This window comes from Cynocephalus volans, chromosome 5 (assembly GCF_027409185.1).
Source record: "Cynocephalus volans isolate mCynVol1 chromosome 5, mCynVol1.pri, whole genome shotgun sequence".
In the NCBI taxonomy this organism is placed as follows: domain Eukaryota; kingdom Metazoa; phylum Chordata; class Mammalia; order Dermoptera; family Cynocephalidae; genus Cynocephalus; species Cynocephalus volans.
This window is the reverse complement of record NC_084464.1, coordinates 137422757-137450350: the sequence shown is the minus strand read 5'-3', so window position 1 is coordinate 137450350 and position 27594 is coordinate 137422757. Positions and strand designations below refer to the sequence as shown.

At 38.0% G+C, this 27594-nt stretch overlaps 1 protein-coding gene across 1 annotated transcript; it reads left to right on the top strand.

Moving 5' to 3' along the window:
• The first annotated feature begins 449 nt into the window (after positions 1 to 449).
• IL22RA2 (interleukin 22 receptor subunit alpha 2) lies at positions 450 to 20217 on the top strand. Its single transcript, XM_063096057.1, has 5 exons — positions 450 to 510; positions 4670 to 4805; positions 6884 to 7062; positions 18987 to 19156; positions 20068 to 20217. The coding sequence occupies exons 1-5, from the start codon at positions 450 to 452 to the stop codon at positions 20215 to 20217; spliced, it is 696 nt and encodes a 231-aa protein (XP_062952127.1).
• Positions 20218 to 27594: the final 7377 nt, after the last annotated feature.

Here is a 27594-nt window from a genome sequence, read left to right as displayed (position 1 = left end):
CCTGTCAGTCAAGTCCTGGTCCTGGCAGCCTCTCTGCCTCCTGGGGCCAGATTCCCCTAAGGCCCCATGAGTTGTTTCATTCTCTCACCTGCATGCAGCTTGCACAATCTCTGCCCTACCCTGCCCTCCAGGTCTGCCCATCATCAGTGTTTTGCCTTTCCACAGCTAATGAAGCCCCAGCAAAACAAAAAACAACAACAACAAAAAACCCCTTCCATGTAATAGTGACTTACAGCAAGTTTTTTTTTTAAGTAATTCTAAGACTTTTATAATTTCCCTAAAATAACAATATAATGCAGTAACAAAGCAAGATTGTAGTTGTACCCACAACCTTTGGTTAAACCCGGGAGGGAATGTTCGGTTTGTGGATTTTATAGTTTCCTCTTCTGTCCTGAGCTGTCCTCTCATGGAAGGAAACACTGGTTTTCCTATCAGTCACACTTGCGACCATGACGCCTAAACATTGCTTTCTAGGCTTCCTCGTCAGTTTCTTCCTGACTGCGGTAGCAGGTAAGTGCTTTATGTCTTTTTAATTGCTCCCACCTTTGTCATCTGAGTCTGGTCAAGGGACTGTTAGAAACATCCCTAGTGCTTTTCTGGGCTTTGTAAAAATTTTTGCTTTCTTACGTCACTAAATATTGAGAACAGACATGGGGTCAGTCTCTATCTGCAGCCTGAATAACTCCACATGTACTTAACTCCGTGAATACCTACTAAAGAGGAGGACCAATGTCCATCCATCTCTCTCTCTCTTTAGAATTTCTTTTTCCTTGAAGGGACAATACAACACAGTGGTTATGAGCACAGGCTCCTAAGCCAGACTGTTAGCTGTTAGAGTCTGCATTTCAACTCTGCCAATTGCTATCTAGAAAAACTTGGGCAATTTATTTAACACATCTGTGCCTCAATATCCCTCATCTGTTGAATGGGGACTGTAGGTCACTATGAAAATCAAATGAGTTAGTATATGCCAAATTCTTTTAATTTATTTATTTATTTATTTACTTATTGCAAATATTCATGAGATACAAAGCTGATTGTCCCCCCTCCTGCCCATGATGTGGGGTCCAGATTCATACTGGGGCATACCCATTACCAGAAATTACTTTTGTACCCTTTGTCCCCTTCCAATTATCCCCCAACCTCCCTCCCTTTCCCCCTCTCTCCTCAACTCCAATTTGTAGCCCTAGGAATGTTCCCTCCCTCTGTCGGATGGTGGCACTACCGTGGTCTTTCCTGCCTTCTTTCTCCCTTAGCTCCCACATATGAGTGAGCACAGGAGCTGTTTATTCCTCTGTGCTTTGCTTGTTTCCCTCAACATAAGTTTCTCCAGGTTCATCCATGTTGTTGTAAATGGGAGTATTTCATTCTTTTTTATAGCAGAGTAGTATTCCATAGTCTATATATACCACGGTTTCCTTATCCACTCATCTATTAATGGACATTTAGGTTGGTTCCATATCTTGGCTATTGTAAACAGAGCTGCAGTAAACATGGGAGTGCAAGTATCTCTTTGACATGATGATTTCCATTCCTCTGTGTATATACCCAGAAGAGGGATTGCTGGATCATATGGAAGATCTATCTATAGTTGTTTGAGAAACTTCCAAATTGTTTTCCAAAGTGGTTGTACTAATTTACAGTCCCACCAACAGTGCAGTAATGTTCCCTTTTCTCCACACCCTCACCAGCATTTTGTTATTCATCGTCTTTTTCATCATAGCCAGTCTAACTGGAGTGAGGTGGTATCTCAATGTGGTTTAAATTTGCATTTCCCTGATGACTAGTGAGGTTGAGCATTTTTTCATGTATCTGTTGGCCATTGTATGTCTTCCTTTGAAAAATGTCTATTCAACTCCTTTGCCCATTTTTTAATTGGGTCATTTATTTATTTTACTGTATAATTGCTTGAGTTCTATGTATATTCTGGATATTAGTCCCTTGTTGGATGCATAGTTGGCAAAATTTTTCTCCCTCTCTGTAGGTTGTCTTTTCACTCTGTTGATTGTTTCTTTTGCTGTGCAGAAGCTTTTTAGTTTAATATACTCCCATTTGCTTATTTTTTATTTTGCTGCTTGTGCTTTTGCACTCATGTTCATAAAGCCCGTGCCCTGACCAAACTGTTTAAGTGTTTCACCTATATTTTCCCTTAGTAATTTTATGGTTTCGGGTCTTATTCCTAGGTCTTTAATCCATTTCAAGTTGATTTTAGTGTATGGTGAGAGATGCATGTCTAGTTTCATTCTTCTGCATATGGATATCCAGTTTTCCCAGCACCACTTGCTGAAGAGGCAATCTTTTCCCCAATGTAGATTTTTGTTGCCTTTGTCTAATATCAAACGTATGCCAAATTCTTAGAGCAGTGCCTGGCACAGAATAGTGGCCATAAACAACATGTGGAATTTGCTATTGATATTCATGGAGAACTCTTCAAAAGTGTAGAGCTTCTTCTTACCACATACCTGTGAGCAAGGCTATTAGAATCCTGAGTTAGCAATGGCTACCAGTCAGTGTAAGTGGTTCAAGGAACTTTCCAAGACCACACAGTTGTCCAGTGACTGCTACATAAAAGTAATTTAAGCCTCCATCTTCCAGAAATGTGTGGAATTGAGTAGACTATGCCTCTGGTCCTTGATAATTACAAGGACTTGTTTAGCAAACTATGGTAGGAATTCAAGTGCTACCAAAATGATCCTGGCTCTGCATCTTACCTGGCCTGTAACCTTGGGCAAGATACACAACATCTTAAAGCCTCAGCTTTCTCATCTGTAAAATGCAGTAATCAAATTACCTACCTTTTTTGGTGGCTGTAGGAATTCAATAAGTTGTAAGGATTTGAGCACAGTGCCTAACATATGTCTGATGTTCATATATGTTCAATGTTCAAAGAATGCCAGCCAGAAGGAGGAGGGGGGAGAAGGAGGTGGAGAAATAGTATCCTCAGCCTCCGATTGCTCTGCCTCCTCCTTGAGCTCCTCTCTGCCGAGGACTTGCTCTTGGTTTTCTGGGGTAGGTAAGAGGAAGGCTCTGGGGTCAGACTGCCAGGTACAAAATCAGCACCTCCATTTGCTGCTGGGCAAGTTTCTTCACCTCTCTGAGCCTAGTTTTTTAGTCTGTAAGAGGAAGACCACAATAGCACCTTTCTCACAGAAGAGCTGAGCAAATGAAGTGGGTCAATGCAGACAAAAGTCCTTCCGTGCCTGGTGCAAGGTCAGTTGTTATCATTGTCGGTGGTGGTAGCAATGGTATTGGTACAAGAATGAGAGAAGAAATCTCCAGACTGAAGAGATAAGAGGGTACTGAGCCATCTGTCTTCAGGTTAGCCAATCAACTCTAGGCAGGTCTGCAGGGAATTGTGCCTATCACTTCCTGAGAACTTCTGGAATTTTTATGTACTAAATATGATCGGTCAGGTAATGATTCTGGTGAGCTAACTCAACTGTGAAACACACTCTTGCCCGGAAGGAAGTCCAAAAAATAAAGATAAAAACAAAAGAAAAAATAACAGTATGAACACTATTTGGTTGGTAAGAAAAAATAGCTGAGGAAACAGCCCCATTCATTAGAAAATAACACATCTTGAAAGTTCAAAGCTGAGATCAGGGCTTGAGTATTTTCTTCCATCTCAGTAAGGTGATATTTGAGCAAAGACTTGAAGGAAGTGGTGCAATGAGCCACGTGGAAATCCAGGGGCAGGGTAGTCCAGGAAAAGCGAAGCACCAATGCAGAAACCCTACGGTGGGATCATCACTGGCATGGTGGAGCAGGAGCAGGGGGACCACTCTAGAGAAGCAAGAGGGAGGGTGCCAGAAGATGAGGTCAGGGAGAAAGCAGAAGATATGCTTCCTGACCCCTCCTTCTGCCCAAGTTCTAATCCCTTATCAGAAACTTTGGACCCTAGAATAAAACTTGCCAAAGGTCTCTTGCCTCCCCGGGACTAAACGCACATAAGGCTGGGACGCCTATGTCACATGATTTGAGGAAGAAAGCACAAGCCATGCCAGGGCAGAGTGATCCCCTCTCCTGCCATGATTGTTCTCAGAAACACTCAGCCCTGCAGCAGAGACTTGGGCAGTCGCCCTCCTTAGTGTGGGCTAGTTCATCTGAGCAGCTACGCTTGCCATGGGGAGCCAGGATGCAGGCAGGTGAGCACAGCCATTCGGGAGAGGGACAATAAAGGCAGACCCACCCAGAGGCAGGACCCAGAGATTGAACAAGAACCTGAGAAAGGTGGAAGCGAGCACTGGGCTGAGGTCCTGGAGCCAAAATTGATCCCAGGCAAATTTTGCCTTGGAGTAGTGGTAATACAGTGGTTCCTAGGAAGGTGGATGAGTGGGCCTTAGTGAAGATCTTTCATCTCAGCCATTATATCCCATCACTATCTGGGAAGGAACTAAGGACAATGTTTTGTCTCTCTACAGTTTGGGAAATAGGGTGGGAGGATATCCTGTATGTTTTTATAACCTGGAACACATTGCTCTGAAACTTTAGCCTGAATCAAAAGCATCTCATTGAAGATTCAAAATACTGATTTCTGGGCTCTACCCCCACCCCCTGCACTTAGAACTACTTCAGAGAATCCTGATGCACGCATCACACTGAAAACTACTGCTAATAACAATGGTGCTCAAATGGACGTTCGATGTTTTTCCTTCTCTTATTATTTTAGGAACTCAGCCAGCCCATGAATCTCTGAAGCCTCAGAGGGTACAATTTCAGTCCCGGAATTTTCACAACATTTTGCACTGGCAGCCTGGGAGGGTGCTTACTGGCAACAGCAGTGTCTATTTTGTGCAATACAAAATGTAAGTAAACTGAGCTGCCTCCAGCTGGTAGAGATGGCCACTGGGATAACATGTTTTAGAATGCAATGGAGTGTTAGGATCTGAGCTGTTCTCAGCTTCATAGGGATTGAGAAGAGGCAGAGGTAGAGACAGAAGTGACTTGTCTCCCCTGAAGCTGCATGGGGACTCAAACACAAGCGATGTGCAGTCTTTTGGGCAGACACTTCAACCCTAGATCTTATAGTCTTGACCTTTGGCTCCATGACAGTGCCTCACACATGGTAGACTCTCAAAACATATCTGTCAAATGAATGCAAACGACTTGTTTCACACATAGTCAGTTCTCAATTAAGGCAAAACTCCTGATAGTTGAAAAAGAAATGGTGGTTAACATAGAGGTGAGTGTGTAAAATATTTTTTTAACATGAAATTCATTTTTTTAGAGTGGGGCTTACTATTTTTAAAATTCTTGTAAAAAATTAATGATTCCTGCAAGCATAAACACAAACTGGAACATGCTGCTGCATGTTTCTCTCCTGTGATCTTCAGGCTGGTCCTGCTGGATCATTGCCAACACTCAGATAAAATCTACTCCTTTCCTGGATCAAGGCCTGGAAACTGACACTTCTGATTTGAAAATGGCAAGTTTTTCCACTCCTAGATTTCCTTGAGGCTCTTCCTCCTCTGACATAGTTTGACAGGCTGGCTGAGCATGAGACAGGAGATACACAGTTTAGCTTTCATGGTTTTTCATTAGAAATTCAGAAAATCAGATGCAAGTATGAGTCAAAATAGCAATTTTTATTACATAAATTCATCCATGTTCCTCCAGCGTGGAGTAGATCCTAGGTCAGATTTTCCTAATTAATTTATTACTAATTATTTTACTAATTAATTTCAGAAGGATTATCCCCAGAAGTTTCTCAGTCTTTAACTGCTTTTCTCGCATATTTTGTGTAGCAACTACAAAATTTACGAGTCTTTACAATAAAGGTTTCTCCATTACAAAAATAGATTTGGGCATAGTTGGAGATGCTTTCAGCATAGAGGAAATAGAAATTGGTAATCTTTCTACACTCCCCCTTACGTAATATAAATAGGTCCAAAGAGGACCTATTTGTGGTCCAAAGAAATAAGTGATTAGAAGCTGTTTACCATGAAGCTAATGAAGATTAAACTTCAGAGCCCCATGGAAGAAGTTTATATTTGTAATTCTTTTCCTTAAAGAGGGCTCCCAAGCTTATATAAATTTTGGACCCTAGAATAACTGGATTCTTTCCTGTCTGTATGGTATTTTCAACAGCACAATGCAGATTTATAAAAAGTTTTTTAAAAGATTTTTAAAAAGTTAGATTTCAAGTCCTTCAACAAATATTTTAGAAAACCTTTCTCCCCGGTCCCGAATTCCTCACCACCATCACCTACTGCCTTTGCTCTAATTTGTGACCCATTAGGAGGTGAAGCACTACTCTTCCCTTTGGCTATTTCACCATCCCGTGGTCTCAGGCTGAGTCAGCCTATCCGCCTCATTGCCTCACTACCTTTTCTCATGGGTTTCCCTCCCTCTCTCCCAGCTCCTACTTACGGGGTGTCTACAGAGCCCTCACTACAACCTCTGCTCACTTGGCAATAAAGAGATTAATCATGTGTGTTGAGTAAGCATCACCTGAGATGCCAAGTTGCAACCACTTCTCAGAATCAGCTACATTACTCAACAGCAAGCTGATGAGAAGTGGGGGAAAAAACCACAAAGACTTGAAACCTCAGAGCATTAAGGATGTGGAAAGCAAGTACTCAAAAATGGAAGTTGGTCCATGCTTCAGAAGCAACACTGGCTGAGTATTAGAAAAATTAAAATCCTTATGTTAGGGATAGAGAAGGTGTCAGGGTTGAGTTTATCTTTCTACAAGGTAGCTGTGGTTAACTCGAAGGAATTTGTAAAAAGACACCGAAGAGTTGCCAATAAGCTTTCGCACACAGTGGTACTGATGGTAGAGGATGGTTTCAACCAGTCTAAAAAATTAGTAAGAGACTGAAAAAACTGAAGATGCCTTTAATGGACAAAAGAAACTCAGAGCCTGGTCTCTTCCCTTCTACAGGTATGGACAGAGAAAATGGAAAAGCAAAGAGGACTGTTGGGGTATTCAAGAACTCTTTTGCGACCTTACCAATGAAACCTCAGACGTCCAGGAACCTTACTACGGGAGGGTAAGGACGGCCTCGGCGGGAAGCCGCTCGGCCTGGAGCGTGACACGCCGCTTCACTCCCTGGTGGGAAAGTGAGTTCCCTGGAGTTTCCTTCCTTTTGTGCTTCCTGCCCTTGCACAGTCCTCACAGAGCCTCCCTAGGTCCCAGGCCCTGTGCTTTGCTGCGCTCTGCACCAGCATCTCATTTGCTCTAATTCTCAGGACAGCTCTAGGAAATAGCATTTATTACCCCATTTTCCCAGCCCAGGAAATCAAGGTATAGAGGCTTTAACCTCAATTCTCATGACCTGTATTCCCCAAGTCAGGATTCAACTTCTGCTGCGTTATCTGAAGAGCCTTGAGTCTCTGATGAAGCCAGATTGCTACCTGCTAAAAAAAAAAAAAAAAAGGATTTTTAGACAGCAGAAAAGAAGTCATACTGCCCTACTTCCTTCCCAAATCTGAGGGTTAAGTTCCTGAAAATACCCATGTTAGAACATTTTCTGTTGAGAAATTAAGACTTTTAGTTGCTCCTTGAAAGGGGAGACCAATAGTGTTCTCACTATCTATTTCTGAATGATGTTTATTCCTCTTCAAGTTTAGTCATAATCACAGAATAAGATATAATTTAAGACATAAATTGTAAAATTAACCATTACCACCTGACCTTGTGTAACATAGTAGAGAAAAAGGAAAGAGAAAAAAAGAAAGAGTTTAATGTATATTATAAAGACATGCGTAATAGACCAGGAAAGAAAATATGGGTATTTACCACAATCTTCATAATTGCAAGTAATCATGAAGCTGTGGTTAATATTTATAACTTCTGTCATTATTAACTCGGCGTTCACTTCCTTTTCAGCCAGCACCTCAGCTCTTCATTCATGAGGAGTTGGAGTCCTTTTGGTCTTTCCTGTGTTAACTTGACTTAATCTTACATTATTTTTTATCACTGAATATAGAAGTTCTAAGAGGCACAGCAGAGGATACCAGGCATCCTTCTACCTGATCTTGTTGTATTTATAACAACTCCACTTCCCCTTGACAATCATAACTACTCACCCTAGGTGATACAAGAACCTCATTTTCTCTTTGTTGGTTAAATGGCACAGGGAGCTCCCAATGGTAAGAAGGTAGCCTCAGCTTCCAATTCTTTAAAACCATTTTTGTTATAAACCAGCAGAATTAAAGGTCAGGCATATAGGAAACAAAAAAATGTCATGAGTGGGTCACCAGGTGTAATAATGAGATTGCCTCTCTCACTTCCAATCTTGTATCCCAGACCAGTGAATTCTGTCTCTGGAAGAAATAGTAACATATATTGGTCACAGGCTTAGTTAGTGCACATACCAATTCATATACCACCCCACGAGGTGTCTCTCAGGCTGAGTTTTCAATTATCTATTTCTCCTTTTTATAAAGGCAGGAATTGCTAAGTGGTGGGATATACAGTAAGTCAAATATCCCTTTGGGTATGAGACCTTGCTTCACTTCTTCCACGTTAACTTAATTTCTTGGTCATAAGCAGTGTGTTGTGGGGTGCTGTGCTAATGAGTGAGGCATTCACTACATCCATGCATGTGTGTGGGGGGATAGTCTGCTAATAAAAGCATTGAAGCAGCAAAGAAAAATTTATAACCAGAAGAGTGTCTATTCCGGTGTTTCTTACACCATCTCTGTTGGAAGAAACTAGCAAACAAAAAAACTCTAGCTGCAACCAGGTGGTAGATGAAAGCTCCTGGAGTACATAGCACTATACTAGAGGTTCAGCATTGGGCTTCCTTACTGGGAAGTTGGACACTCAGCCATGTCAACCCTACTTTGATAAGAGGGAGTCCATATTGTTGAGTCTATACATAGTCTTTATCCCTTTCATACAACCGTTTTGTTCATGAGCCATAGAGCAACTATGGGACACTGAGAAACTAGGCTGTCCCTGTGTCCACTTAGAGTTTTTAAATATCTTTATTCAGATATAATTCACATATCTCACAATTTACCCAAATAATATATACAATTCAATGGTTTTTAGTATATTCACAAATATGTACAACCATTGTTCACAGTCAATTTTAGAACATTTTTATCACCTCAGAAAGAGACTTCATACTCTACCCTTTGACTGTCACCTTCATACTCTACCCTTGGCTGTCCCCCAGCCTCCCAAGCCTAAGCAGCCACGAATCTTTCTGTCTCTATAGCGTTTCCTGTTCTAGATGGACTCACACAGCATGTGATCTTTTGTAACTGGCATCTTTCACTTAGCATAATGTTTCCAAGGTTCATCCATGTCGTAGCCTATATTTCAAGCTGCATTTCTTTTTGTGGCCAAATAATATTTCATTATATGGATACACTACATATTGTTTATCCACTCTTCAGCTGATGAACATTTAAGTGGCTTCCACCTTTTAGCTATTATGAATGATGCTGCTATGAACATTCATGTACAAGTTTTTTGTAGACATATACTTTTATTTCTCTTAGGTATATATCTAGGAGTAGAATTGCTGGGTCTCATAGTAACTCTATGTTACTACTTAGAAGTTTGTTTTTTATCTAGGAGGAAATTAATCACACCTCACGCTCATACAAAACTGAGCAGTGAGTCACCCTTCTCAATTTGCAGGTGGTAGGCAAGAGGTCACTGGTGAGCAGAATTTAGAGCATGGAAAGCATTAATGGGATTAAATATTAACTTCTTTGGGAGATTAGAGTATAAACAAGGGGGAATTCCTTTTCCTTCCAGCAATTAGGCAAAATATCCGACATAGCTGAAAAGTGAATTAACAACTTTGGGTTCCAAATTATTCTACAGGCCCTCCTTTTCTAAAACACTTAGAAACTTTGTATAAAATACAACACATTCTCTTAACTCTACAGAGGAGCATGAAAGAAAATAAAGGAAATCCCCAGGGGCCAAAACAAAATAGCTGGAAATTAGGGGGGAAACCAGAGTATAAACATAGTGAAGCCCCAGGTTCCCTGAGGGTATTTACCTAACTTGGTAACTAGATCTAGGTGGTAACAGCCATTCCCAGGACAAAATACAAGGTCTTAGGCCAGCACAAGGTGGGGGGATTACAACCAGTACCCCCACAAAAATTTTAGACCTTCTGAAGGCTACACTGTCAATAAAAGGGCAGACTAGGAAAAGCCCTTCCAATAAAGCAAGGAAACAAAATTGTATGTTTCAGCCTTGACTTTATTAGGAATTAAGTGTCCTCTAAATTCATAAACGTTTGAGATTCGAATATATACAATTTTCATGTTTCAGAAAACACCAACTTAAAGTTGTACCAGGTTGATGGGGCCACAGAATACATTGCAGAAGCAAAGCCAAATCCTTAAACTGGAGTTCAGAGGCAGCACAACACATATACAGTCGTTCGATTTATGTCCATGGTACAGTTCTATGTAGTAACTATGGTCTTTTTAATAAATGTGACTTGATTAATTGGGAAAAAAATAAATCTTGTCTCTCTACATCATCCATTTACAAAATCAAGTCTGGTTGGATTAAATCAATAAAACTCAGCAACAATAGCCTGTGGGCAAAATTTGGCCTTCTTCTGTTTTTGTAAATAAAATTTTATTGGAACGAAGTCACACCCATTCATTTACATGTTGTTTATGGTAGTTTTTGCACTACAGTGGCAGAGGTGCAACACACATACATGTGGCCCACAAAGCCTAAAATATTTATCTGGCCCTTTACAGAAAATGTTTGTTGATTCCTGATGTTTGCTAACATAGGCAAGTATTTACATGATTTTGGGATAGACAGACCCCCACAGTATTACTAATAAAGGAAATAACTGGTTAAATGAACTACACTAAAATTAAGAACAGTTTATCCAAATATACCATTAAAATGATGAAAATGTGACCTGCAAAGAGAAGATACTTACAATACATATATTTGACAAAGGACTAGGTCCATAATGTACGAAGAACTCTTATAAATCAATAATAAAAAGACAGACAGCCAATTTAAAAATAGGTAAAAGACTAGAACAAGATTGTCACAAAAGTGGATATCCAAATGGCCAATAAACATGTGAAAAGATGCTCAATTCCATTATCAGGAAAATGCAACATAAAAACACGATGAATTGGTACTATATACTTACCACAATGGAATACCAAGTGTTAGAGAAAATGTGAAACATGGGAACTTTCACATACTGCTGAAGGGGCTTTAAATTAGTGTTTCCTCTGTGAAAAACTGTTTGGCAAAATCTATTTACTAAGCATATATAAACCCTATGACCCAGCAATTCTACTTGTAGGTATATACTCAATAAAATGCACATTCCCCAAAAGACACATGCAAGAATGTTCATGGTAATTTTACTCATAGTAACTAAAAACCGGATATAGCTTAAAAGTCTGTGATAACACAGTGGATAAATTATGATATTCATACAATTAAATACCACACAGCAATCAAAAGAACAAACTGTTGATACGTGTAACAATGTGGATATATTAGTGTGCTAGAGCTGCCATGAAAAAATGCTGCAGACTTGGCTGGGTGGTTTAAACAATTTATTTTTCTATAGTTCTGGAGTCTAGAAGTTCAAGATCATGGTTTTGGTAGTTTTTGAAGCCCTCTCTCCTTGGCTTGTAGATGGCCACCTTCATGCTATGTATTCAAGTGGTCTTTCCTCTGTATGCTTGCATGTCTGTGTTCTAATCTCTTCTTATGAGGACATCAGTATATTGGATTAAGGACCACCCATACCTCCAGTGTGACCTCATTTTACCTTAATTACCTCTTTAAAGGCCCCATCTCAAAATATAGTCCCATTCTGAACTACTGGGGGTTAAAACTTCAACATATGGTTTTTTTCTTGGTAAGATGGCTGACTAGAGGTGACTAGCCCTTGCCTCTGGTGCAAAAAAAGTCCAAAGCAGCAAATAGATAGTCACATGAAGAGTAGTGTGTCTAGAAAAAAACAATGTAACCCAGCTTAGCAATGAAGAAAACCCCCCTAAACCTGAAAACTCAAGACAGCAACATAGAAGGAAAGGAGAAGCTCCTGAACAGGACTGGCTTGGAGACTGGAGAAACCCCACACTGCCAGGACAAGGTAGGAGGGGGAGGGTTGGCAGCAGGCACCCTCACCTTAGATGCCTGCAAACCAGGCTGCAGGGTAACCATACAGCCCTCATGGACAGTCAGCCCAGTGTGTGGAGCTGCTACAAGCCCACATGACTGCATTTCCCCAGAGGGAAACTAAGTACTGAGTCAACCATTCCCCATTCCCCTCCCAGGCTGATGCTGAATGCCGCATTTTGGGATAGGAGCCAGGGGAGATCAGCGTCCCACCAACCCAGTGGCCCTGCACACCCTGGCAGAGAGCATGGGGGGAGCATACCAACTGCCTAGATATGTGTCCTCCTTCTTTCTGGGAATACAGAGCCCCACTCAACATAGGGAGCTGCCTGTGCCAGTGGAGAGTGAGGGGATTGCACCAGTCATCTTGATCCATGCCCTCCTTCCCCTGGGAGTTCAGAGCCACACCTAGCTCAATGCAACACCCACTCAGTGGATAGCAATCCAGGGGCTGTGCCAGTCCCTTGCACTTGTTGCCTAGATCCACACTCTCCTCCTCCAGGGATTCAGAATCCTGCCCTGCACCTGCTTCAGCAGACAACGACCAGGGGTCTGTGCTGGCCACTTGCACTGGTTGCCTGGATGCAAACCCTCCTCCTCTGGGAGTTCAGAGCCCTGCCAAACTCAACATCATGTACACTCTCCAGTGGGCAGCGAGAAGGAGCTGCACCTGTCCCTTGTGCTGGCTACCTGAATCCATGCCATCCTGCCCCTGGAGCTTAGAGGTCCTTCTGACTCAGTGAACCCACCAGAACCAGCAGGGAGTATGCCAGGGGTACAGAAGCTGCCTCCATCCATGCCACCTGCCGTGAGAATCCAGTGTCCTATCTGACACAGCAGCATGCCTACACTAGAGGAGAAGGTGAGGGGAACAATCCAGCACTTACTACCATGCCTACCGAGAACCAAACCTATGTAGCCCAACCCAACTATCAATATGAAACACTGCTATGAGTAAGAATTCCTCCCCTCAAAAACCACTCCAAAAATTAAGAGAAGTGACTATGCCACCAGCAGATGCCCAGACATCAGTGCAGAGATACAAAAAGGATGAAGAAACAGGGAAACATGACAGTACCAAAAGAAAACTACAATTGTCCAACATCAGACCCCGAACAGGAAACTGATGAATTGCCTGAAGTGAAACCCCAAATGTCAGTATTAATGAAACTCTATGTGATAAATGAAAAAATAGAAATCACAATGAAGTTTAAAAAAAAAAAAAAAAAAAGATCCAGGGCATGCATAAGAAATTCAGCAAAGAGATCAAAACAATAGAAGAGAACTAAGAAGAAATCCTGGAACTAAAGAATGCTTTCAATAAAATAAAAAAGAGGATAGGCAGCAGGCTAAAACAAGCAGAAAAAAGAATTTCTGTACTAGAAGACAGACTTTTTGAATTAACACAGCTGGACCAAAAAAAAAGAAAAAAGAAAAAAGAAAAAGAAAAGCATATAAGATCATTCTGATAACCTTAAGCATACAAACATCTGTATTATGGATGTACCAGAAGGAAAAGAGAAAGGAAAAGGCATTAAAAGCCTATTTAATGAAATAATAGCTGAAAACTTCCCAAGTATTGGGAGAGATATGGTCCCACAGACCCAAGAAATTCAAAGATCCCCAAACAAATTCATCCCAGAAAGGACATCCCTGAGGTGCACTGTAGTCAAACAAAGAAAGAATTCTAAAAACTGCAAGAGAAAAGCATCAAATCACCTATAAGTGATCTTCATTAGGCTAATAGCAGACTTCTCACCAGCAACCCTACAGGCTAGGAGAGAGGAGGATGACATATTCAAAGTCCTAAATGACAAAAATTGCCAACCAAGAATACTATATCCAGGAAAGCTTTCCTTTAGAAGTGAAGGAGAAATAGTGTCCTTCCCAGACAAACAAAAGCTGCAGCAATTCATCACCACAAGACTAGTCCTTCAACAAATCCTCAAGGCAGTCCTATATCTTGAATCAAAAGAGCAATATATATCACCATAAATACATGAGAAAGAATAAAAACACTAGTAGAACAAATGCACAAAAGAGAAAGAGAAAGAAAATGTATCTTATCACTACAAAAAAACACCACACAGCAAAGACAAACCATAAAAGGGAAAGAAAGGAACAAAAGAAATATAAAACAACCATAAAAAAATTAATAAAGTAGCAGGAGCAAGGCAGTACCTTTCAATAACCCTGAAAGTAAATGAATTAAATTCACCACTTAAAAGATACAGACTGGCTGAATGGATTAAAGAGCTAGACCTAACTATATGCTATCTGCAAGAAACTCCATTCACTAATAAAGACACACATAGCCTAATAGTAAAGGGGTAGCAAAAGATATTCCACACAAATGGAAACCAAAAATGAGTAGGAGTCACCATACTTATATCAGATAAAACAGACTTCAAACCAATAACCATAAAAAGAGACAAAGAGTAACATTATAAAATGAAGAAAGAATCGATGCAGCAAGAAGACGTAATAATCATAAATATATATGCACCCAGATATATAAAGCAACTGTTACTGGACCAAGGTAGAGATATACCCCAAAACAATAATAGTTAGGGACTTTAGCATGCTGCTGTCAGCAATGGAAAGATCACCTAGAAACAAAAAATTAGCAGAGAAATATTGAATTTAAACAGCACTTTAGACCAAATGGACTTAACAGACGTTTATGGAACATTTCATCCAAAAAAGGCAGAATATACATTCTTCTCATCAGCATGTGGATCATGCTCCAGGATAGACCACATGTTTTAAATTCTAAAACAAAATTTAAAAGATTGAAATCATATTGAGTATATTTTCAGACAACAATGGAATAAAATTAGAAATTAACAACAAACAAAACTCTGGAATCTATAGAAATGCATGAGAACTAAACAACATGCTCCTAAACAACCAATGGGTCAAGAAATAAAGCAGGAAATCAAAAAATCCCTTGAAACAAATGAAAATAAAAGCACACCTTAGCAAAACCTGTGGGATACTGCAAAAGCAGTACTAAGAGGAAATTTTATTGTAGTGAAAGCTTACATTAAAAGAATAGGAAGACTTCAAATGAACAACCTAACATTCCACCTCAAAGAACTACAAAAATAAGAATGATCCAATCCCCAAATTAGTAGATGGAAAGTAATAATTTAGATCAGAGCAGAACTAAATAAGACAGAGAGCAAAAAAACATAAAAGATTAACAAAACAAAAGTTTATTCTTTGAGAATATAAACAAAATAGGCAAACCAATAGCTAGACTAACTAAAAAAGGAAGAGGGAAGACCCAAATGAGAAAAATCAGAAATGAAAAAGGAGACATTACAATTGATACCACAGAACTACAAAGAATCATTGGAGACTAGTATGAACAACTGTATGCCAACAAATTTGAAAATCTGGAGTAAATGGATAAATTTCTGGACACATAAAAACTACCAAGACTGAACCAAGAAGAAATACAAAACCTGAATAGACCAATAATGAGCAATGAGATTAAAGCAGTAACAAAGAAAAGCCTAGGACCAGATGGCTTCATTGATGAATTTTACCAGACGTTTAAAGAAGGATTAATACCAATTCTCTTCAAACTATTCCAAAAAATTGAAACAGAAGCTATTCTTCCAAATTCATTTGATGAAGCCAACATCACCCTGATACCCAAATCAGATGAAGACATACACAAAAAAAGAAAACTACAGGCCAATATTCCTAATGAAAATAGATGCAAAAATCCTCAACAAAATATTAGCAAATAGAAAACAATAGCATATCAAAAAAATTATGCATCATGATCAAGTGGGATTCATCCCAGGGATGCAAGGATGGTTCAACAAACAAAACAATAAATGTGATACACCACATCAGCAAAATAAAGGACAAAAAGCAGATGATTATCTCAATAGATGCAGAAAAAGCATTCCACAAAATTAAACATCTTTCATGATAAAGACTCTCAACAAAATAGGTATAAAAGGAAAATATCTCACCACAAGAAAAGCCATATATGATAAACCCATCACCAATATCATTCTGAATTGAGAAAAGCTGAAAGCTTTTCCTCTGAGAACAGGAACAAGAAAAAGATGCCCACTCTCACCACTCTTATTCAACATAATATTGGACATACAAGCCAGAACAATCAGGCTAGAGAAAGAAATAAGGGGCATCCAAATTGGAAAAGATCAAGTTAAGCTGTTCCTGTTCAGAGATGACATGATTCCTTATACAGAAAATCCTAAAACTCTGCCAAAAAAAAGTCCTAGAGCTGACAAACAAATTCAGCAAAATTGCAGGATATGAAATCAATACACAAAAATCAGTAGCATTTTTATACACCAACAATGAACTAGCAGAAAAGGAAATCAAAAAAGCAAGCCCTTTACAATAGCTACTAAAAGAGTAAAATACCTAGGAATAAATATAACCAAGCAGGTGAAATTTCTCTATAATGAGAACTACAAAAACACTACTGAAAGAAGTTAAAGAGGACACCAAAAGATGGAATGACATTCCATATTCATGGCTTGGAAGAATTAATGTGAAAATGTCCATACTAATTCAATGCAATCCCCATCGAAATACCAATGATATTCTTCACAGAAGTAGAAAAAAACAATCTTAATATTCATATGGAACAACAAAAGACCCCAAATATCCAAAGCAATGCTGAGCAAAAAAAAAAAAAAAAAGCCAGAGGCATTATACTACCTCACTTCAAATTATACTACAAAGCTATAGCAACCAAAGCAGCATGGTACTGGCATAAAAATAGACACATGGACCAATGGAACAGAATAGAAAACCCAGAAATTAACCCTCGTACTTACAGCCAACTGATCGACAAAGGCACCAAGAACATACAATGGGAAAAGGACAGCCTCTTCAACAAATGGTACAGGGAAAATTGGATACCTATAGGAAGGAAGGACGGGAGGAAGGGAGGGAGGACAAACCATAATACACTGAACTTTCAGGAGGAGAAAACAGAATTGTTGTTACTAAAAGTGTGAAAGGGAGAGTGGGAGAGAGGTCAGCCAGAAATTGGTTAATGGACACAAAGAATGACTACATATTGTAATGATGAATATGCTAATTATCCTGATTTAATAGTCACATATTGTACACAAGTATTGATAGTCAACTCTGTACCCTACAAATATGTATTATCGCTTATGTTTCAATAAAAAAAATTTCAACATATGAATTCTGGGGGTACACAATTCAGCCTATAACTATTTTCATATTTAAGTGAAAGAAGTCAGACACACAAAAAAGTATTTATTGCGTGATTCCAAATTAATCTGTATGGGAGTAGATTAGGAAAAAGGACAATTGTGATTTCCTTCTGGAATTAAGTACTTAGAGGAAACATAAGGGAGATTTGGGGTGCTCACAATGGCCTGTTTTTTGACCTTGGTAGTATCTATACAGGAGTGTTTATTTGTAAATATTTTTGATCCAAATCCTTATAATTCATTTATTTGCCTGTATCTGTCTTATAGGTCAATAAAAAATTATTGAAAATTTAAAAATTCAAACCAAAGCTATAAAAAAGAAAGTATCAACTTTTGGACATGTACTCACCATACAAACACAAGAACCAGATCAACATAAGCAACTTGAAAGAAACAAGCACTGACCCAACCAGCACTTCAAGTATTTGTAATTTTGGAAGCAGATGATAAAATAAATAAGTGTAAGGGCCGGCCCGTGGCTCACTCGGGAGAGTGCGGTGCTGATAACACCAAGGCCACAGGTTCGGATCCTATATAGGGATGGCTGGTTGGCTCACTGGCTGAGTGTGGTGCTGACAGCACCAAGCCAAGGGTTGAGATCACCTTACCGGTCATCTTTATATAGGAAAAAATAATAAATAAATAAATAAATAAATAAGTGTAAAGATAAAACAGAGGGAATAAAAACAGAGTCAAAGACCAAAATATTATTGGTTTTAGACCAGATAGATTGAAAAAGACCCAAATAGGCCTCCTAAAAATAAAAAATATATAATCACTGAAATTTTTAAATTTTAATTTATGGCTTAAAGATTAGATTAGACATAGCTGAAGAATAAATTGGTAAATTGGTCAGCTGAAAGACATGTCTGAGGAAAACATTCAATATGTTACCCTAAGGAAAAAAAGGTGCATATAAATGCACATATATGTATATTTATGTGTGTACGTGCATGTATTCTTGAGAAGACAGCCATTCTCTCTCATCTGAGAAAAGAGAGAATGTCTATCTTCTCAAGACTACAAAAAGATACAAATCTATAATAAATACCAAACAAAAAAACACCAACAACTAAATCTACACCTAGCAATATTATAGTGAATCTGGGGACAAATAAAATGATTATCTATCTATCTAATTCTCTTTCCTAGTTAATAATGATCTGGTTATTGCTAACAAAATGCACAAATCAAACATTCTTTCTTGTGATCTTTCCAATACTGTTCCATAGGATATGACATACTCCTGTCGAATTAATTTTATAGCTATTAAGTCTTCAAATGGTTTTAAAGCTTCTTTGAAATTTTACATCCTTAAGGACCTATAGAATATTTGCCTTACTCTAAGGTCTCTCCCCAAATAACTTTTTATGCTTTATTTTCCAAAACAATCACTGAGGGCTATGGAAATGATTGATTGATGTCCTCTTAAAGCTGAAATAGAAAGTGTCAGTCTTTGCAATTAAAAAATTATCATCAAAAAAGAATTATCATCAGAAAAACTTCTTAAATATTTGTACTTTAGGTGTCAGCAGGATCTCTTCATAATGATTTTTGCCAAATTTCTGAGTTTGGTAATGATCTATTACTATGCATAATGTGTTTGTGTGTACATTTTTTGAATGATTCGTCAAAATTTTCTATTCTTTTTCCAGCAAAAATAGATCCTCCAGTCATAAATATAACCCAAGTTAATGGATCTTTCTTGGTGATTCTCCATGCTCCAAATTTGCCATATAGAGACCAAAAGGGAAAAAATATATCAATGGAAAATTACTATGAACTAGTATACCGCGTTTTTATAATCAACAATTCATTAGAAAAGGTAAGCGTAGATGAACAGATAAGGTTGGTAATTTTTTCTTTTGTTTATTTGACTGACATTTTGACCATATTATACGTCCTCTTTTTTGCTACTCTATCTCTTATTTTTCTTTACCTTTTAAAAATTCTATCTCACATTTACCACCATTGATAAACATTTAGTGCTTGCATCAACAGCAGAATTTGTGTGTGTGTGTGTTTGTGTGTGTGTATGTGCCCTTTCAGTCCCTCAGCTTATCTCCCCTTGGTCTTCCCTGCATAACTAAAGATTGCTATTAACAATATTTAATTCCATTTGACTTTCACAAATGTTCATTTTTATGGGCTTTACAACACACCGTATTGTGAAGTCGTTTTTGAATCTCAGCATTATATATTTGTACAAAGTTTGCTATGATATTCTAAATCCACCATCAGTGCCTTTATCTGGGTTTGGTGGTGAAACAGAATGTTCTTTTTTTGGTGTCCACCTAAGACAGGCAGGCTTCCTTTAGTTGTGTGGAACAGAAACCCCATTCAAACTTATTCATATACAAAAAGGGAGGGGAGGGGAGGAGGTTTATTAGGAGATAACAAGCAATCTGCTCTGTCTCTCCGACTTTCTTTCTGTGGCCACATCCACTGTTATCTTTGCAAGTCTGCTCCATTCTCCAGTTCAAATTCTTGAAAAAGAGACTGACCACTGGATCAATCACTCAGCAGCCCTCAGGGAGATGTCATGTGGCACCCACAGGGACACTCTACTGTCCCTTTCCCAAGTTACAGTCAGCCTCTGGATCCTGGGGAAGGAGAATGTGTGTGGGCGGGAACCCTACAACCAATCTACTACCACGACTGTGCTAATTTTAACAAAAGAGAGCAGTGACTTACTGGAAGCTTTTTACCATTTTTTTTTTTTTTCTTTGAGTGCAGGAGCAAAAAATATACGAAGGGGCTCACAGAGTCGTTGAAATCGCAGCTCTCACACCTCGTTCTGGTTTCTGTGTGGTGGCTGAACTGTATCAGCCCATGTTAGACAGAGGAAGTCAGAGAAGTGAAGAGAGATGTGTGAAAATCCCATGAAATCGGATGGAGTGCTCAGCAGCATGGAAAGCAAGAGCTCTCTGAGAATGGGAAGGCGGCTCGTGTTTGAAGGATCTTAAAGTTGTTTCATATTTTCTTAAAGCAATGGTCACCATTACACTTTGGGTCGTGTTTGTTTATGCATTCTTTCCTGCTTTGTATTTCATTTGTAAACTGCATTTGAACACTACTCCCCCCAAAATTAAAATTTAAAGAAGAGGCAGAGAATAAAGGGCTCTATGAAATAAAGAACTTTATTTCTGAATGTAACATCCCTGATAATAATCTTCGTTCTTCTAAGACAGCAAAATAAAAATGTGAAAGCCAAGAAATAGGCATTTAATGAAATGTTGAAATAGTTTTTCTAAAATAGCATTACAGACTAAGGCAATTCTGAAGCATCCGTTTTTCACTTTTGAGCCAGTTAATTTGACATGGATATGTCAATTTAAAAATTTAATATAAATGAATATTTGTCTTTACATTTCTGTTTTATATGAATATACTTTTTCATACATTTATTTTCTATTATGAAATATTTCTACTTACTGAACGAAATTTTTGTTTTAAATTCTATTTTATGTAAACAAAAACAATATTTTAAAGAAAACAACTTCTCATGATCTCTGAATTAGTAACTGGATTAAGACTATCAACAGTAACATTGAAATATTGAAAAAGGCCTATAATAGAGCTTCTGGTTACATACAGTTATTCTCAGTAACAAATGACTTAAAAACCATTGCAAACTACATGGAGAGAGAGAATAAAACAGCTAGAGAATTAGTTTTATTGCTTTTCCCAATAGTCAGAAAACACTGATTTGAACATTTAAAGCCTGGAGACTGAAAAAAAAATACTTTTATCTATGTTTTTCGGATTAGGAAAAAAAAATTTTTGTACTACCTTTTTCAATTTTTGGGGGGGTTGGGGGGAGCATGGTGGTGAATTAAGAACAATGGGATGGATGGGGAATAAGAACTGTGTGTGGCCAATAGTATTTAAGCACATGAAATTCAGTAGTCCTGAAGCCTGATTTAAAAAAAAACAAACATTATTGTTGCCTCATGAAAGCTATTAGGTAGCAGAGAGGGAGTAAAATAGGAAATGTGAAAAGGGCATATCCACACTGAAAAAAGGAAACTTGGAAAGTGTTCTACAGGTAAGGTTGAAATGAATGAATGAAACCAGGAGAAACCAGGAGGCCCCATAAGCGGATGAGCCTATTTCATCTTGTGCTGTATCAAACTTGTTTGAGGGAGGGAGCCTTTTTCCTTTAGATTCCACATATGAATGAGATCATGCAATAATTTTCTTCCTATATCTGGCTCACTTCACTCAGCATAATGTCCTCCAGGTCTGTCCGTGCTGTGGCAAATGGGAGGAGATCCTCCTTTTTTAAGACAGTATAATATTCTCTGTAAATACATATATTAGGTTCTTTATTTGTCCATTAATGGACACCTAGGCTGTTTCCGTGTCTTAGCTTTTGTGAATAATGCTGCAATAAACTCGGGAATACAGACATCTTTACAAGGTGGCAATTTCATTTCCTTTGGGTGTATACCAGGAAGAGGAATTGCTGGGTCATATGGTAGTTCTATTTTTCATCTCTTTAGGAACCTCCATACTATTTTTTCATAATGGCTGCACCAATAGTGTACAGGGGTTTTCTTTTCTCTACATCTTTGCAAATACTTGTTATCTCTTGTCTTTTTGATAATAGCTATCCTAACAGGTAGTGAGGTGGTATCTCATAGTGGTTTTAAGTTGTATTTCCCTGGTGATTAGTAATGTTGACCACCTATTCATGTATTTGTTGACCATTTTTATGTCATCTTTGGAGAAATGTCTGTTCAAGTCCTTTCCCCATTTATTAATTGGATTTTATTTTTCTCATTATTGAGTTGTAAAGCTCTTTATAAATCTTAGATATTTAACTTTTTATCTGACATATGGTTTGCAAATATTTTTTTCTGAGTCTGTAAGTTGTCTTTTCACTTTTTTGATTGCTTTCTTTGCTGTGCAAAAGCTTAGTGTGATGTAGTCCCATTTATTTATTTTTGCTTTTGTAGTCTGAGTTTTTGGTGTGATATCCTAGAAGTCATTGTCAAGGCCAACATCAAGAAGATTTTCCCTGTGTTTTCTTCTAAGACTTTGATAATCTCACATCTTAGGTTTAGGTCTTTAATTCACTTTGAGCTGATTTTTGTGTATGGTTTAAGAGTCCAATTTCATTCTTTTGAATGTGGAAATCCAGTTTTCCAAGCACCATTTATTGAATAGACTATTCTTTCCCAATTGTGTCTTCTTGGTGCCCTTGCTGAAAGTCAGTTGACCATAAATGTTTAGATTTATTTCTGGGCTCTCTATCCTGTTCATGTGACTGTTTTTATTACAGTGCCATACTGTTTTGATTACTATAGCTTTATAATATAATTTTAAATCAGGAAGTGTGCTGCCTTCAACTTTTTTTGCCTCAGAATTTCTTTGGCTATTCAGGGTCTTTTGTGGCTCCATAAGAATTTTAGGATTGTTTTTTCTATTTCTGTGAAGAATGACATTTGAATTTTGATAGAGATTCCATTGTCTCTGTATGTTGCTTTAGATAGCATGGACATTTTAAACAATATTATTCCTTCCAATCCATGTGTATGTAATATCATTCCATTTATTTGTACTCTCTTCAATTTCTTTTCAATCTTTTATAGTTTTCTGTATACAGACATTTTACCTCCTTGGTTAAATTTATTTCTAAGTATGTTTTATGCTATCATGAATGGTGGGATTTTTTTATTTTTTTCTTAACTTGTACTCACAAGTACATAGTTATTGTGTATAGAAATGCCACATATTTTTGTATATTGATTTGTATCCTGCAACTTTACTGAATTCATTTATTAGATCTAGCAGTTCTTGGTGAAGTCGTTGGGGGTTTCTACATATAAGATCATGTCATCTGCAAATAGAGATAATTTTACTTCTTCCTTCCTAACTTGTATACCTTTTTATTTCTTTTTCTTGTCTAATTGCTCTTGATAGTATGTCCAGTACTATGCTGAATAGAAGCGATGAGAGTGGACATCCTTGCCTTCTACCAGATCTCAGAGGAAAAGTTTTCAGTTTCTCTCCATTGATTATGATGTTATCTGTGGGTTTTTCATAAATGGCATTTAGTATGTTGAGGAACTTTCCTTCTATACCTAAACTGTTAAGAGTTTTCAAGAAAGAATGTTGAACTTTGTTGAATGCTTTTTCTTCACCAATTGATGTGATCACGTGGTTTTTGTCTTTCAGTCTGTCGATGTGATGTATCACATTGACTGATTTGTGTACATCAAACCAGCCTTGCATGCCAGGAATAAATTCCTCTTGGTCATGATGTTAATCTTTCTAATGTGTTGTTGAGTTCAGTTTCCTAATACTGTACTGAAGATTTTTGCATCAATGTTCACCAGAGATATTGGTCAGTAGTTTTCCTTTCTTGTGATGTCCTTGTCTGGCTTAGATAACAAGATGATGCTGGCCTCATAAAATGTGTTTGGAAATATTCCCTCCAGCTCTATTTTTTGGAAGACTTTAAGAAGTATTGGCATTAATTCTTCTTTGGAAGTTTGGTAGAATTCAGCTGTAAAGCCATCTGGTCCAAGGCTTTTCTTTGTCGCATGGTTTTTGATTACTACTTCAATCTCTTTGTTATTGATCTGTTCAAATTTTCTATTTCTTTCTGCTTCAACCTTAGTAGGTAGTATTTTTCTAGGAATTTATCCATATCCTCTATATTATCAAATTTGTTGGCATACAAATTTGTTGGCATATAATAGTCTTATGATATTTTTAATTTACAAGATGTCTGTTGTAATGTCTCCATTTTCATTTCTGATTGTATATATTTTAGTCTTTTTTCTTAGATTAGAGAAGGGTGTTTTTAAAACTCTTAGTTTTATTGAGTTTTTATATGATCTTTCTATTATCTGTTTGATTTATTTCTGTTCTGATCTTCATTATTTTCTTACCTCTGCTAACTTTGGGTTTGGTTTGTCCTTCTTTTTTCTAGTTCCTTGAGATGTAATGTTAGGCTATTTATTTGGAATCTTCTATTTTAAACTAGGCATTTACTGCTATAAACGTCCCCCTTAGAATTGCTTTTGCTGCATTCCATAGGTTTTGGTATGTTGTATTTCCATTGTCATTTGTCTCAAGATATTTTTTAATTGGTGTTTTGATTTCTTCTTTAATCCATTGCTTGTTCAGGACCATGTTCTTTAACTTCCACATATTTGTGAATTTTCCAAAATTCTTCCTGTTATTGATTTCTAGTTTCCTACCATTGTGGTTGGAAACAACACTCAATGTAATTTTGATCTTCTTTAATGCAATAAAACATGTTTTGTGGCCTAACATATGGTCTATCTTGGAGAATGTTCCATGTACATGAGAGAAGAATGTATATTGTCCTGCTGGTGGATGGAAAGTTGTGTATATATCTGTTAGGTCCATTTTGTCTATAAAGTAAAGTTTAATCCCAGAATTTCCTTATTAATTTTCTGATCTGTTTAGTGTTGAAAGTGGCATATTGAAGTCCCTGACTATTATTGTATGGATATCTACTTCTCCCTTCATGTCAATTAATATTTTTATATTTAGGTCCTTCAATATTGGGTGTGAATACATTTATGATGATTATGCCCCCTTAATTAATTAAGCCCTTTATCATTAAATAATGACCTTCTTTGTCTCTTGTGACAGTTTTTGACTTGAAGTCTATTTTATCTGTCATAAGTAGAGCCACTCCTGCTCTCTTTTGGTTACTATTTGTATGAAATATCTTCTTTTGTCCGTTCACTTTCACTCTATATGTGTCCTTAAGGTTAAACTGGGTCTCTTATAGGCAGCATATAGTTGGATCTTGTTTTCATATCCATTCAGTCACTCTATCTTTTAATCAAAGCATTTAATTCATTTACATTGATTAGATAAGAATTTATTACTGTCATTTTGTTAATTGTTTTCTGGTTATTTTGTAGATTCTTTGTTCCTTTTTTCCTCATTTGTTGTTTTTCTTTCTGATTTGGTGATTTTTCCATAGAGCTAATTTTGACTACTTTCTCTTTATCATTTGTGTATCTGCTATAATTCTCTGCTTGTGGTTACCATGAGGCTTACATAAAACATGTTAAAAATTATAATCAACTATTTTACACTGATACCAACTTAACTTCAGTTGCATGCAAAAACTCTAGACTTTTACCCTCCTCCCACAATGTATATCTTTGATGTCACAATTTACATCTATTTCTATTATGTATTTCTTAACACCTTATTATAGCTGTTATTATTTTTGACTGTTTTGACTTTTAATATTTATACTAGAGATATATATGATTTAAAGGGCACCATAACAATATTGAAGTATTCTGGATTTGACTCGCATATTTACCTTTACCAGTGAATTTTATACTTTTATATATGTTCCTGTTAGTAATTACCATCCTTTTGTTTCCACTTGAAGAACTCCTTTAAGTATTTCTTGTAAGGCAGGTATAGTGGTGATCAATTTCATCAATTTTTGTTTGTCTAGGAAAGAATTTATTTCTGCTTCATTTCTGAAGGACAGCTTTGCTGGGTATAGTATTTTGGCTGGGAGTTTTTTTCTTTCAGCACTTTGACTATATTATTCCATTCTCTCCTGAGCTGCAAGATTTCTGCTGAGAAGTCCACTGATAGTTTAATGGGAATTTCCTTACATGTGACTTAATGCTTTTCTTGTGCTGCTTTTACAATTCTCTTTTCATCTTAGGTTGCATGTGTTTGGGGACCTTTGAGCTTCATAGATCTGAATGTCATATCTCTTCCAAGACTGGGGAAGTTTTCAGCAATTGTTTTATTAAGTACACTTTCTGCCCCTATCTTTATTTCTTCTCCTTCTAAAACTCCCATAATGCAAGTGTTTGTTTGATTAGTGGTGTCTCTTTAGTTCCACAAGCTGTCTTCACTCTTTTTCCTTTTTTTCCTCTGACTGATTAATTTCAAAAGACCTATCTTCAAGTTCTAAGATTCTTTCTTCTGCTTGATCTGGTCTGCTGTTGAAGCTATCTATCATATTTTTTATTTCATTCATTGAATTCTTCAGCTTCAAAATCCATCTTTTTGTATAACTTTTCATTCAGATTGTGAATTGTTTTTCTGATTTTTCTTGAATTGTCTATCTGTATTCTGTTGTATCTTGCTGAATTTTTTTTTTTTTTTGACCAGTAAGGGGATTGGAACCCTCGGCACAGTGTGGTCTGCACCATGCTCAGCCAGTGAGTGCACCGGCCATCCCTATGTAGGATCCAAACCCATGGCCTCAGCGCTACCAGCACCACACTCTCCCGAATGAGACACAGGGCTGGCCCTTGCTGAGTTTTCTTAATATCCTTATTTTGAATTCCTCTTCATGCAGTTCATAAGTTTCCTTTCCTTTGGGGTCAGTTACTGGAGAATTATTGTGTTCCTTTGGTGGTATCATTTTGCTGCACTTTCTTATGCTTCCTGTGTCCCTGTGCTGCTGTCTATCATCTGGTGGGACAATCACCTCTCCCAAATTTATAAAGTAGATTTCATAGAGAAAGACTTTCACCTGCAGATGGATCTTAGTGTTCCAGTGGAGAAATGCGTGGTGGCTCTGGTTCTGAGTAGATGCAGAGCTATAGTCTCCATGCAGCTTCTTCAGCAGCAGTCAACATCAGCAATAATTGTGGGTGCCTCAGTGGCCTGGCCTGTAGGAGCTTGTGGCAGTGATGGCCACAGTGTAAGTTGTTACAGTCTTCAGTGGTAAGGGCTTTGGGGGTACTTCTCTTCTTGTTTTCCTCACAATGGGGAGTCTTAGCAGAGATGCTCCCTCTTGGTGTCAGGTCTCACATGGCCCACAACCAGCTGTAGCAGCACTGGGTTTCAGGGCACAATCTTGAAAACTTCTTGTGACACCTGGGTCTTGGGGTGCAGGTTCCCTCTATAAGCCAGGGTCAGATGCAGATTGCTCACAAAGCCAGAGTCTGTAACTCTGATGCATTCCCCAGAATCTCAGGCCCAGGGTTCCAGGTTGTAGCTGTGGCTCTGACCCTGGTGGGGCAGGACACAGCACTGGTCAAGTTCTGGGGAATAAGAGGTACTCTGAAGGTTTGAGCCTTGGAATAGGACATAGGTACAATTTGTGAACCAGAGCTAATAGGGCAAATTGACAATGCAAGCCCCAGGGAATGAGGCACTGTGTAGGGATGATTCTGGACCTTGGGATGGTAGGACATGGAAGTATCCCAGATTCTATGAGGCCAGATGCAGTGACAGCAAGAACCTCACAATGGTGAAGCACTGCTGTTACTCGGGCCCTGAGGA